This window comes from Macadamia integrifolia, chromosome 7 (genome assembly GCF_013358625.1).
Source record: "Macadamia integrifolia cultivar HAES 741 chromosome 7, SCU_Mint_v3, whole genome shotgun sequence".
NCBI classification, from domain to species: Eukaryota; Viridiplantae; Streptophyta; class Magnoliopsida; order Proteales; family Proteaceae; genus Macadamia; species Macadamia integrifolia.
The window spans coordinates 33,164,155-33,179,447 of NC_056563.1; the positions used below are offsets into that span (position 1 = coordinate 33,164,155).

Genomic DNA, 15,293 nt, shown 5'->3' on the forward strand with positions numbered 1-15,293 from the left:
ACAAGCATGTATCTAGAGATGATTCCTTGCAAAATAAAGTTAAGAAAATGATGGTGTCACATTGGATATACTATGGTAACATCCATACATGATAGGCAGTAGACCATATATTCATAATAGGCCACTAAATTTGATAAGTGAACAACTTACAATATATACCATCTATCCAACACCACCAAATTAGCCCCCTAGTGGGGCAAATATAGGTGCCAATGTTGGCCAAAACCATTTCATCACAAGACCAAACACACCCCCCCCCCCCCCACAAAAAAAAAGGCCAAAGACAAGCTTACCCGAATAACTTTATTCTCATTTCAGTAATTTTAAGTGCCATCATGTTAATAAACTTAAATTAACAGTTGCGCTCAAACAAAGAATCACTTGAGAAATGTATCTTCCACTTTGGAGATACAACAGTCATCACATGTATGAAATGGCAAAAGATCACAAAAATCTCAAAACCGAACTCTCTCCCCTCTGAGAAGGCAGAAGAAATCAAAAGGCTAAATGAGTTCTAAATATTTCATTATTTTCAGGTAAAATTCCTGTGGGTTCCTAACAGATTATTTGAATAAACAAACGGTGGAACCCTGTGGCAAAGAGCTGCTACCTGCGGCTCTTACTTGGCTTCACTCTCTTGACAGCCATGAAGGTTACTGCAGCTGATAATGAATACCTGTTAACAATAAAACTTTGTCAGAAATGTGTAAAACCAAGTCCATAATAATGATATTGCAATTTAAGCCAAAGTGGACAATATTTATCATTGATTTCTAATAACTTCCCTCTACCTCTCTAGCAATCTTTCACATAATTAAAGTATCGGCGAATGATCTCTGAACCCAGCATCCCCTACACCCTCTCAAATGGGGTTTTTCTATTCAATATTTTTAAGAGAAAAAATAAATGAAAAACAGCCCAATGAAGGCAAATGGTACACTGGCGGTTCAGAGAACCTTTAAACTTCTGTAGAGGAGATATATAGGAATTTACAAACCCCCCCCCCCCTTTTCTCCAAAAACGAAGGGATATATATATCAGATTTCTTCAGTGATGTGTATGGTAACACCAGATGATATCCTGGAACTACATTTTCAATAAAAATTTCAAAGAATTGGAAGAAAAGGTTAATAGCTTGCTTGATGCAGAACACAGTAAAAATTGATTAATATGGAACAAGAAGTTTTGCAAGGATATGACTGTCTGCACTCTCTACTGGACTTGCTCATCCATGATATTTTTATCATTCAGAGAGTTAAAGGAGTCTCAGAAACAACATAGGCACAATAATGCCAATGGTTTGCTTCTATGGATCACCAGAGCCAGATAAAGCCGATCACAATGCATTATCCCTTTGCTTTACCTCTCCCCCAAGGCAGAATGACCTTGTTCATCTTAAGCCAACAGAACAAGGTTGATCTCTACTCTGAAAGTACAGAAATGATTTCCACAAAATATCCCAGAACACCCTGTCTGGATTAAGAGTTTGATGGTGTTGCCATCAGAGGAGATCCACTGAAAACTGAAGGGCCCAAATAAAAATCTCTACCTGATGGACAGTAATATAATTTGTGATGTAACACACCACAACAGTTAAGACCATTAGACTAGGTGAAATATACCAAGGATATCTATTGAATGTGCACAAGGAGGGGGCATAATTGACCCCTTACAGTTGTCCAACATGTATGGACAGGAAAATGGCTACCTCCTACCCTTACTCTTGCATTGCAGCTTCCCACCTTATTGAAATTCAAACCAATGCCAAGTTGCCAAAATCACCCTAACCCCGCCACACCCTCCCCCCTCTCCCCCCCCCCCCTTCTCTACAAAAAAAACCTAAAAAGAAAAGGAAAAAGAGAATACCACAAGAGGAAACAAAGATAGAGGTTGACCCAATCATAGATAAAATGTAAATATTGAATCCACATGCATGATTAGAGTTCTTCAAGGGACAAGCAGCATACCACGTCAATGTATAATTTAAATGGTCTTGTGGCATAACTGAACTGCGAATTAAAGCATTGACATCCTTTGGGATAGGGTACGGTTTACAAGGATTGACGTCATCATTGATATATTCAATGTATACAGTGCTCTCTGGAAGTCCACAAGCACGTGCAATGGCAGGAGCATCAACATAGAACCACTGACCAGAGCTTGGATTGTTCTCCGGAACAAAGATGCTAGGCTTCTCACTCCCACGAACTACACCAATAATTTTAACAGGAGTAATACCACAAGCTTGATTCTGTAAGTTGAGGAAAGTTTCATACAAAGGTCAGAATGTACCAGCCTCACCAACATAAGCATGCATTAAACAATACATCATGAACTAACTAGCAATGAACTTAACCGTTGTAGGCTTCTTGGACCAAAACCTCCACTGAGAATTCCCTTCATTCTTGGTAGTATTGGGGGAAGGTAAATTTTGAGGCTGTTCACCATCTTGTGAAACTTCAGAAGAATTGTCCTTCCAGTTGCGTGGGACCCATCCTCTATTAACCAAAACTGCAGACTGCACACTGATACATATTTCTTAATAAATCAAATAGCTAAATTTTTAGATCATCCGTATAAGTAACCATATTAAACAAAGTATGAGAAAGCACTCAATACAAATGGATCTGATTCACCATATCGAGAGTGAAAGAGGCCATCAATACACAGCCCACATAATCAAAGACATACTTTAAAAGTTTGGTTGAAAGATCCATCTGTTCAAATCAGTGTTGTCAAAGTGACAACCAGGCAAATGCTGCCTAAGCGACATAGGCGGTGAACGGGAATATAAAGGCAACCCTTGCCTAGGCAAGGTTGAGCTGCACGCATCTAGACTTCCAGGCAGCCACCTGGGCTGCCAAGTTTAAGCCTAGACTCTACTTTTAATTAGGCGAACCGATGAGCCATATTGAACAGATATTTTTAGCTAGGTGCATGTTGGCTCTAGTTTATTGAACTTGTGGCTGTTCATTGGGTGAAATTTATGCATTTATTTTGATATTGTGGTAGATAGTTGATGTAGATAAGTCACTTGGGCTTATTTTATTGCAAATAAGCCTTGGGTTGTGTTATATATGTGTTGGACCTTTAATCCCATGGGTTTTCTTTGAAATTTGCCACTTTAATGGGCCTAAAATATGGGTAAAAGATAGAAAAACGAGATTTAATTCATTAGTTTAGTTAGTTGCTATTTAATTCAATAAAGGCCCATTAGGCCATTTGTTGGTTGTAAAGTCCTATATGGACTATTAGTTAATTAGTCCTACTCCATGTTGGAGTCATAGAGCCAAGTCCTAGTCCTATTTTGAATTCCTAGTTGTAGTAAAAGTGTCTAGTCCTATTGGGAAACTAGCTCCTAATTGTAGTAGGAGTGTCTAGTCCTATTGGGAAACTAACTCCTAGTAGTAGTTTGATTGCTATTCTGCCCTCTATAAATAGAGGAGTCTATGTACTTATAATTGGAGACTTGAATGAATAAATTATTGAGTAAATACTCTTTAGCCAAAAGCTGTTATTGAGAGGTGAGATGCTTAAACCTTTGAGGGGTGTGATACCCAAAACCTGAGGGATGAGATATCCATTCCTTTATTCTCTTTCACCCTTCTCAACCCTCCATCGATTCTTCTTTTTCAATTTTTATTTTCTGTTTATTATTATTAGAAGTTCAGACCTGTTAAAGCATACAAAATCAAAATCAGCCAGCCAAAGAGTTCTTGTTCTTGAAGCCAATCGACCCTCATTGCTGCCCAAGTTTGAGATCTGATCTGCAAATCCTTTGGAGGACTGGTTCTATACTCTAAGAAGATCAATCGATCCTCTCTTGAAGGTTATCTGAAGAAGACAAGTTGTTGTTCTTGCAGAATTCTTCACATTCTCTCTCCTAGGTCTAAAATCAAGAAAGCACATAACTCCATAACCAGCCGTCAAAAGCCTTTCATATTTGGGGGTTTTTATACATTCCCTAGGGACTATCTACACCCAAAAGTGCAGTTCAATTAGACTCCCACAGACCTGGCCGTACCTTTCTCTCTCCAACTCTATAGAAGGTCTTTCTCTCTCCTATCGGGTTGGGTTTTGGGCTGGTTTTGCTCCTATATGGGTATTGTATCCTTGGGGGTTTATTTAATGGTATTATTTATTTATTTCTTACTCCTATTTGTATTGTTTGGGGATACAAACTGTGGAGTTAGTTACTTGTAATCTACTTCTGCATTAATAATAGAGAAAGATTTCTCTTTTGCTGTCTGTATTATGTGAACCCACACCACGTGGACACAAGACACATGCTTTACCCATTAAGGTTCAAGATTTAACGAATATTTCAGTTTAGACAGGTGTCAAAACAAAGTAACATGCGATACTTGAGAAAGTCCCAAGTTCATGCTAAAATTCTGTCATATATTTCGTTTCGCCAAAATTTCTGTTGAAAAGTTACTTTCCTTTTACAATAGCAAAGTATCTAACGAATTGGGTTAAAATTTTGATCCATTTCGTTTGTTTCATCATGTTTCAATAGGGAAAAGGGAAAACCCTATTTTCTGTGATTTTTTGGCCAAATTATTGTTGTACAAGGTTGGTGATGCAGATCTGAGGGAGTTGGATCGCTTCAGGGCCCACAATTAACAACTAAACCAGTTTTCAAAGAAGTAGGGGCATTTTTGTACATTCAAGAAATTGGCTCAAGCAACTAAAAGAGAGAAAAGATAAATAATAGGGCCAAACTGGAATAGAAAATACAAGGGGAGGGGTATTCTGTAATTAGAAATAAAGATAAGGACTATGGAAGATATTAGAAGAAGCGAGGGGCAATATTGGAAATAAGTAAAAAAAAAAACTTAAAACTCACTTTAAGAGGTTGTCTCCAACCTCACGACACCCATCACAGGGGCGGAAAGAACCAGGGAACGAAAGAGGAGAGAACTCCTTCAAATCTTGTCCGATGGCCATGAAACTTCAGGCGTAGCCTCGTAGCTTCTCAATAGGAGGTCTTTCAATCCCGCAAGATAACCCCTTGGATCTGCTGGCTGGAAGGCTGCAGTAAGAACCAGAAATAAACCAAGCGGTAGAACTTCTAGCAGTCCAGTTGCAGGCTTGTTTTCTCAACTCAGAGTAGGGCTTCTGGTATAAGATTCAATGGCTGGGATCGTCTATGAGAGGGATCCCTTCGCTTAAGACCTTGGCTCAAATAGGTCAGCCACAAAGGAGCAGAACCCAGTTTCCGTGGGCTGCAACTTTCGCCCAGAACAGGGTATTCTCAAACCAGAAAAGTAACAGTAACTACAGTAACAATAGAGAGGAGAAGAGAAAGAAACCAGAATAATAAAAGGAAGAAGAGAATGAAAAGAGAAAGAAAAGAAGAAATTGGAAAATTTTAGAGGAAGAAGAAGGGGGAATCGGCAGCCATGGTTCTCATACCAAAATTCTTAATCAAATTTCTATTCTTCAAAATCTAAAAACTGAGTTCTCTACAAGGCTATTTAAAGAAAAATAATGACATAATTTTGGAATCTAATTAAAAATGGAAACTAAACCTAGATAGCAACTAAAATAAAAATCAAATCTAAATAAAAGACTGCTAATCTAATCTCTAACCAATAAAGGAAGGTAAATAAAAATCAAGACAAAAGATAGTTCCCTAAATCCATCACCAAGTTGCATCAGTTGGAACAAGTACTTGGACAGTAGCTTCAACACATTGGAAGCAACAAATTGCTGTGTTGTTTGAAGATTTGTGCAAGATTCAAAGTTTAGCGCATATCATTTTTCCCAAAAATTAATTTTTGCAAAAATAGGATAAATACTTGGTGGTTGGTCTTTCATTTTTATATGTTACACACCATACCCCGATCTATGATTGGCATAGGGTGTGACTTATTTGTATTCTTGAATCCCATATCTTGACCCTGTAATTAACCGTGTATGATGTATGATTTATGAAATAATTTATAAATTTATATCTATTCATTCCTAATGCATATTTAAGTTGTTTTAATTGAATAACATGCATTCTAATACTAAACTTTATGTAGAATAGGCCATATTAGAGATTGTATACAGCAGTGTACAGCATATACTACAAAACTAGGCATCAAAGTTGAACTACCATTTTAGATGAGATTTGTTAATATCTAAGGGTTCCAGTATTTTTTAGAGGGGCCTAATAGGGCTTCCTAGAAGTTTTGGGACCTAATTTGTCCACTTAGGCCTCAAAACCCGTCACCAAAACCTACAGCTGAAATTGTACAGATATGAACCACATTTTCAATTTCGAGCCTAGTCGAAACCAGGTCAGAACCAAAATCTTGAACCTTGATACCAATTGAGCTACTACAACCAAAAGGCCAACATCTTTTCCAAGTAAATGGACTACTTTTTATCTCTTCCTAATGCATATGTAAGTGTCATATTTTGTTACAAACTTTGGCACACAAGGAATCAAGAAGAAAGGGCCAAAGTTTGGCCTGATGCAGTTGTGTGTGCATGGCTGGACAGGTATGATCTGATTTAGAAACCCAGACCGAGGCAAACCTGGCCAAAACCAGGATTCTAGTCCAATAGGAGTTGGTACAGTTCTGTTTATTTGTCTGCGTAATTTTTGTCAATTAGTAGTCTATTATTTTATTATAATTTTCTGTTAAGAGTTGTGGATTTGAGTTTGATTCAACTCTACTTCAGTCGTAGAGTCTGAATAGGTTTATAGTTTCTATTTACAAGTCTTTGATTATGCACATAATCTAGCAAAATATTCAGTGTTGAATAAAGAATATTGGTTTCTGTTACTGTTGCTATGGTGCTATCACTGGCCGTGTGGCCTTCCTTCTCCCTCTCCTTCGATTAGCTCCTCTCCTATCAAGGACAAGTCTCTTGTACTATTATCTTTCTTCTCTATTTTTCTTTCCTACATCTTAATATCATTCTGCTTCCTTCCTTCTTCTACTACTACTACCGAAACACTGGGTTGAGAGGGATTTGATCGATCTCCCTCATCTCTAATCCTTTTGCCCCCAAATTTGTTGTGCTAATACCTACCTCATGGGCAACCCAGCTTTTGCAGTCTGGCATCCAATAATTCCATAGGTTTATGAGTTACTGCTCTGTAACCAGGGCTGAATTTTATCCTACCACCTTGACCAATTTCAAGGAATTTTATTTACCTTCATACTTGATCTTCAGTTCTGCTATCAGTTGGATTCAACAGGGTTCTGAGTGGAGGATCATCTCCTAAAATTCAGATCGATTGAGTCTCCAACAAGTGAATTCCCTCTGCTGCAAGCTAAGGAACTCATCGTTGGCTCCTGTTTTAACATGGTGAAAACTGATTAGTCTTCATACTAACAAGTAAGCCCAGCTTCTTCGGTAATTATTCAATAGCCCTTGTTTCTCAAGTTTATTTCTGTCCTTTCTACATTCTACTCTAAATTCCAGAATAGTCCCTTCACTTAATTTTCTTTGGATGAATAAGAAATTCATTACCAAAAGAAGAGAAAAAACAAATACAGCTTACAAGGCCCAGCTTTTACACAAGGGTGGAGGTATGGGCGAAACAATAGAAGGGGAAAGACCCCAAGCATCAACAATCAGCCCATTTCTATGGGTGTTGGCGCAGTGAGAAGGCTCAGCAGCTAACTTGGCTCTGACATCAAACAGGATGGAGTCCCAAACCTGCTAGAAGGATCTAAACTTAAAAATCTATCTTTAAAGGTTCCACTTGAACCAATATGGTAGATAGCAGCTCCAAATGCAAGTCTTCCCACCATATCACAACAACTTTCAGTGGCGAATGTAATGTCTACCCAAAAAGGCCAGCATTAGGGCAGAAGGTCTTTCCAAACAAAGGAAGAGAAGACAGTCAAAGAACAGGTGGTCCACAGGCCACATCTTCAGTAGCATCCCAACAGAGGCAACAATAAGGAGAGACTGGAACTTGGCGCTGAAGAAGGAAAGACTAAGTGGGACGACAGTGAGAGAAAACCCTCCAAACAGTGAAGCTGTGACGACTGACGAGGGATATGCTTCTTGAACCAGACCAAATTTTGTCAAGATTTGACCATACCACAAGCTCTGATAAAGTCCCAAGCTGACTTGGCACTAAAGAGCATGAAACAAAATCTTGGTCGACCGAGATTCTCGGTTTTGACAAATACCGAGACGAAACCTAAAGTCAATATTGGATTGCACCAGATTTTGACAAGTTTCGATCATATTTCAACTATTTCGGTAGTTTCAACCAGTTCCGATTGAAACTTCTTGAACTAGTCACTTAAGATCCCATATCTCCATCGAAACCTGTCTTATTTCGACAAGTTTTGACTGAGAGCTACTGGTTTCGCAACATTCAACTCCTACAATAAGGATTTTGCCAAGTACTTCGATTTTTGGCCAAAATCACTTCATTGATCACTATTTTTTTTCATTTTTATACGCAACAGTTCCACAAGATGTATTTACGTCGTTGGAGCTTAAAGGTAAAATATTTTCCCCAAATCAATTTTTTTGAAGAATTAGTATGTAGACATGGTAGTTGTGTTTCACATTTTTATGTTAGATAGAATGGTTCGATCTACGACTTCAGAGAGTGGGATTATTTTTTAGGTTGTTGAATTATTTATTGAATGTTCTGTTTTAAAAAACGATTTTCCCGGAACAAATTTTTGAAAAATAAACTAGGGTAATATGAGATGGATGGATTTCAAACTAATATATGTTAGACACCATTGGTCAATCTATAGCTTGACATAGTGGGAACACTTTTAGCAACAACATGTTTTAAACTCCGTTTTAAACGCATTTCTGTTTTTTACCGTATGCTTCCCAAAGATACTTAAAAAAACAGTAAACTTCAAGCATTCCCGTTCTAAACACGTTTAAAACACGTTCTATTTTTATGGCGTTTTTTTAAGACTTGACTTTTTGAACATAATGTCTACTTAATTGACCATATATCTCTCTCCCAAACTCCGATTGACTTGATTCTTTCACCAACTTGCAGCTAACACAATGGACTATATTTCTCATGATATTACCTTTAACTCAAATTCAATTCACGGACCCTGAAATTGAGCTATAAATTGACGTATTTGCTGAAAAATATTTCTAAAGTGATGACTCCTAACTCTAACTGAACATATATCACTTCGAGAGTGTGTTGACTATGTTGACAACAATGAACACCATAACCTAGTCACTTGCTCAATAAGACTTTGGGCATGTGTAGTGTATGAATTTAGAATTAGTGTTGGATGATATTCAATGATATGTCTTAAAACTTATAATGAGACATGGGATTATAGGCATTAATGTGAGATATTGTAGTTGCTTTGATGCAGATATTCATATAATAATTCCTTAATTTATATGAGTATACTACCCTTGTTTTAGTCCATTTGTTTGAAATCTACACGTTTAAAACTCAAACCGTCTGTTTTCCCATTTTTAATGTTCTCTTTTTTTTTTTACCATTCTCTTTTTTTTACCCTTTATTTGACCCTATCATTCAAAAAATTTTACTGTTTAAAACATGTACCATCCGTTTCCCTTTTTTTGCCGTTCCCTTTTTGCTAACAATGAGTGGGAATATTTTCTGTTTATATTATTTTTAAAAATTTTGGAATTTTCAAAATTAATTGATTAAATTAAAAAAAATGAAAATTTTGAAAATAATGAAAATATGCTTTCATCTGAAATTGATTAATAATGTGATGTTCTTTAATTATTTTCTGTTGAATAAGTAATTATAAATTATTTAAAAATATAAAACTTAGGGGAGATTTTAGAATAAGGTTTTCAATTATTTTGGATCCTTAATTTGATGTCTACATGTCAACAATCTTTGTATTCTTGTTGTAACAGTGTACCAACTAATGCATAATGGTTGGGGAAAGTAGGGATATTGCATGGAAGCAAGGGACACACCTTTCGGCCAACAAATAGAATTCTCAGTGCAATTACAGTAAGACAAAAAATGAGGGAGGTGGGGCCACTAGACTAAAGTGGCCCCACCTTTCTGGCGGTAACAAAAACGGTATAGGCTGCCCCAGTGTTCCAAGTGAGATAAAGAAGGCCATGGAAACAATGCAGAGGGTGGGAAATAGAAAAGGAAAACAAAAGGGTAGCCAGGGAAGACTTTGAAGATGCATGTCTAGAAATGACGCCTGAGTTAGGGGAGGAGAATTATGAAACTCAGGAGCCAGATTGGGATGACTCACAAAAAGCGACAGAGGTTGCACAATTGAGGAAAAGGTAGAGAGCAAAGCTATCTTTAGGACGGAGCAAAAGAAATTGTTGAAGATAGCCAGGAGAGCTGGTTCATCTAGACAAGCTCCAAAAGAGCTAGAGGGGGAGAGGAGGACGAGGAGGTTGAGACATAGAGAGCCAGAGATCCCATTTAGGAGCCCAAGTGTAAGGGCCCCAACCCCACCCCCAGTCCGTGACCCAGTTGTTGAGATCCTTGCGCAGGAATCCCACTATATTTTCTAGACAGTACCGAAAACAGAAGAAGTTGGAACAGATGTGGTTTGATGTGAAAAGGCTAGCAGGGGATGCTTTCTCCAAATGGGCTGTATACCATAGCATTCTATCCCATGCCACTACAGGGCCATATTATTTGAACATGTTGGATGACATAGGTAGGACTGGCCGAGGAGTGAAGGAAGCCCATGGCATATGAGATGTGATATTTACTTGCCCCACCACAAGAAGTTGTAGGAGTATATTAAAAGGTTGAAATTGATGTGGGAGAACTATGGAGTGACTATGATTTGTGATGGTTGGACTGGACCCACTAGACAGACCATCATCAACTTTATGGTCTATTGTGAGGGTAGGAACGTCTTCTTGAAGTTTGTAGATGCATCAAAGGAGAAGAAAGATGCAAAATATATCATTTTCAGTTGATTAGTCTAGAAAACTTTCTATTTTTTCTTCTTTATTCAATAGGGAAGTCAATATGTGTTTAGGAAGTGAAAAGATCACTCGATGCTAAAGCATTGTGGCCTATTTAAATGCAAGAAGGACTTGGGGTTATTAATGGATTTAGGGAATTAAATTATTATTGTTATGCCACTTTGTTATTCATGTGGTTGGTTTCCTTGAGTTGCAGACTAGTTGTGCTTGCACAACAAAAATAAGTGGGTTATAGTTTATCTCTTCTCTTCTTCTTTTCCTTCTTTCATATATTTCCATTCTGCTACCAATCACAGCACCAGTAACTCATCAAGGCTACTAACTGTTTGCACACAAAATACTGTGTTAATAATTTACATAGCTTGTACCATTCCCTGAATAAGAAAACCTATAATTCCTAACTCTAGCTTATTTCCATTAAACCCAACTACAAACAAATCTAAATTTGAGCCCTTGAACCCATTATTCAAGAAATCCAGAATGAATAAGAGATCCAACCTAAATAAAGAGCAACATTTCTCTATCCAGTTTCCATGCACCCAAGCACCTTCTATGTTGATTTGGGATCTGTATTCACTACTCTGATTCATGCTCAATTGTGGTCTACTATTTTCTAAATCAACCTTAAGTCTTTTCAAACTTTTTTTCTTAAAAAAAAAAAAAGACGAAATATTTTTTAATTCACTGTGAATCTTTGCAACATACACAGGTCTATTACTACATGGATGTCTAATGCAGATTGAAGTAGAATTTTTTCTTGCAGAGGATCAATGGTTATTATTTGTGGTTAAGAAGAGACATATATCATCTACAAATCTGTACTTTTGATATATTTGGATAGATATACAGCACAACAAAATACTTAGCCAAGTAGTACATTATTTTGGTATTATTTCTGCTTCTAAAATTTTTGTGCTTTATGACTTCCATTTCTTATGTGCCTCCTTAAACTTATACAGCAACAACCATTGAGTCATACGCTGCTACCACTGGAATTCCACACCCCACCTCCCCCACCGGAAATATCTCTTTTGAGTTTTGTAATGAGATAACAGGGCTTTGGGTAGAGCAGAATGGTCATCTTTACGATGCCCTACCATGAACGCAATAAGGTTGTCAATGGACTATTGTGCTTGCTACGGGGGCTTCGTCAAGTATGGTTTCACCTCAATTTTCAGTCATATGGACCTTTCTCCTGTTAAACTAGCATTGTTTGACAATTTTGGTCTCCTTCAAGTAGATTGTTTAAATGTACTTTTCAGGGTTGGATTTTTTTGGCGCTTCTATAAGCATGGGTAACTTTGGAGTCAGGCGTGACCCCTTCCACTTGCATTGTAATTTATTTCTCCTGTTAATAAAATTATGAGTGCCTGCCCAGGTCTTGAATATGGAAGAGGGGAAAATAAAAACTTAAATTTTTCTTTGGTAAACAAATACCAATTTTCTTTTAGTTACAAAATACCAATTATTAAAAAAAAAAAAAAAAAAAAAAAAAAAAAATTACTTATTTCTGAATAATGATTAAAACTGAAATTAGTAAACTCCAGTGAAAATCAAGCTAATGACAATCATAAAACCCAATAACAACACCTTAATCATAATATCACTAAGTTACCTCTCAGAGCTGTCTGCCAATGGTAATAGAGGTGTGATAACATAATAGCCATTCTCCGTCACTCCCGAAATGCTCCTAGATCGTGGGCCCAAATAGATGGATTTACTTTCATCAAAAACCCCTTCACATATCACCTTCCTAAACTCAAGAGAATTCATATCTCCATCTGATGAAGATATACTGTTCCACAATACAGGTTCTAGTTCCAATCTTTTCTTTCTATACTCCAGCGTTTCTATCTGTAAAATCCATGTGGAAGAAAAAGTAGAATATAACTTCCCATCTAATGAGTAAGAAATTCAATTAAGAAATCAAAGACATCCATATGAAAAAAAGATAAGCATTTCCAGTTACACAAACATAAAATAATGATATGGCTGGCTATTCGGGAAAAGAATCATCTTATTTATTTAAGAATTATTAGAACATGGGCAGATCAAAGAAACTAAGATTCGATAGTCAATTTATAGATCAAGGCAACCATGCCCATCCATAAGGAGTCCATGCCAGACACAAGATTTTTGAAGCAGAAATAATTTTACCTTATTTTTCCTTCTGAAGATCTGCCAAGTTCCGAGGCCAAACGTGATCGCCCCAGGAAGGAAGAGTAACCACCTCGACCATCTCCCACCCGTCTTCTCATCTGATACATTTAGCAAAAGGAAGACATGAGATCTCATGGATGAGAAACGGAGAATATGATTTAGACAAGAACGACAATGTGTAGTAGTGAGTTTCCACCAACGAGAATGAATAGGTTGTATTCGCGACGAAACTACATATATAAATGTATTCTAAAAGCAATGGAGAGAGAGAGAGACCTTGAGCCTGAGATTGAGAAGACGACGAAGACTGAGGCGACAGAGACTGGGTAATAGTGGAGAGAGGTCGAGGTGGAGCAGGAGAAGAGAAGGAGGAAGAGCATTTCCAGGGAGAGATTGCTAGTGGATCCCACTTGTGAGGAGTAGGAGTTGGAATGGCAAATCGGAGCTTTATTAGGGTTCTAGAAACGGAGGATGCCATTCGGAATATCTTGGACGAACAACCGTACATTTTTCAGTTCCCATCCCCGGCTGTACGCTCCTCCTCCATCCCTGACGACACTGTGAGCGCGGATTGTAGAGGCAAACTCTATTTCTATTACAATTTTAGGGTTTTTAAATAGGAAAGATGGACGGCCAGAGTCTGACAGACAACAGAGCCAAAACCTGAGGGAGGCTGCAATTGGAATTTGGAAATTGGGACGAGGCTTTAATTCCCAGGCTCTGCTAGACTGCTAGTGCTACCGTGCCAGCGTGCACTGCGGTCCCATTCCTAGCTTGGCCCGGGGACTGGGGCGGTGTAGTGGTGATTCCTTTTTCAGGGCCCTGCTCCTCTGCTTCAACGGGTGGATGATGGATTTCCTGCCCTTTGCTGACCGAGAAACCTGCTCGGTATGCACATATTTCAATTTGATACCTAACCAATCCAAACAATTTCTTCCATATACAACGGATGGGGGTGGAGACCATAGTTAGCAAATTCGGATTCGGAAATTATTCGGACGGAGAATTATTCGGAATAATTCGGTCGATTAATTTAAGGATTCGGTACACACCGATACGATATCATTGAATTTTTTAAATCATTTCGTATCGATATATATCCTACAATACATACCGATATGCATCAATACACCACTAATACACATCGATACGATACGACATGCCTCGATACGACTCTATGAAAAATATAAAATTGAGGTAAAATGTACGTTTCGGTATATATCAGCACGTATCGGTGAGTATCGATATATATATATCGGTACGTATCAATGAGTATCGATACGTATCGGTGCTACGGTCATATAATGGCCAATATGGGTAATTTTTCAGAAAAAAATGATTTTTTGAAGGGTTTTTGTTCCAAAGTTGTTGTCAGCCATGTTTTTCCCTAACTAAAGTAGAAATCAAGGTTGGGAACAAGGATTTTACATTTATGGGACAACTATAGACCTTGAATTCTTAGTACGATACCCTCAATTTAGTGTTTATGCATAATACATATTATCAATAGCTTTTTTTAACAAATTCTTTATGCAAAAAGTGTTTAAAAAAATGTTTCATATCCATTTATGTGTGTATCTTTAGCGTATCTTAGTGTATCTCCGATACGATACGATACCCTCCGATACGTATCTTAATTTTGGCCGACCGATACCGATACTTTAATCCTTGTACCTAACCAATCCAAACAATTTCTTCCATATACAACGGATGCAATGGGGGTGGAGACAGGTACTGATACAGCCAAATTAACCTCTCAGTGGGGCTATGACACGTGTCGCCTCTGAGACACGTGTCGCCTCTGAGACACGTGTCGCCTCTGAGACACGTGTCGCCTCTGAGACACGTGTCGCCTCTGAGACACGTGTCGCCTCTGAGACACGTGTCCCCTGCCAGACAAAGGTTCCAAGAAACCACTCACGCTCAAGCACGCTCGATCACTCAGACACACTCAAAAAATCACGCGGGATCACGTCGTCTGCATGAGGGGAATATTCCCCCACAAGGACGGTCGTAGGGGAGAAGGACGGGGGAAAAGACAAGAAGGAAACCCTAGTCCGAAGAAGGATATAAGGAGGCCGAGAGGAAGGAAGAAGGTAAGCTCTGATACCCTCACCATTACTCCCTTATTGAACTGTGCGGCCGACCCTGACTTGAGCGTCGGAGGACTAACCCCGGACAAAGTTCCGGGCCTCCGTCGTCTGTGTTTGTGTAGGTTCGACTAGCGG

At 38.2% G+C, this 15,293-nt stretch overlaps 1 protein-coding gene across 1 annotated transcript; it reads right to left on the reverse strand.

Annotated features, from left to right (window-relative positions):
• Nucleotides 1–289: 289 nt before the first annotated feature.
• LOC122084374 (surfeit locus protein 1) lies at nt 290–13,931 on the reverse strand. Its single transcript, XM_042652575.1, has 6 exons — nt 13,342–13,931; nt 13,063–13,163; nt 12,521–12,759; nt 2,357–2,525; nt 1,968–2,251; nt 290–676 (listed from the first exon to the last, which is right to left on the reverse strand). Exons 1-6 carry the CDS (start codon nt 13,571–13,573, stop codon nt 607–609), a joined length of 1,095 nt encoding a protein of 364 aa, XP_042508509.1. The 5' UTR covers nt 13,574–13,931; the 3' UTR covers nt 290–606.
• Nucleotides 13,932–15,293: the final 1,362 nt, after the last annotated feature.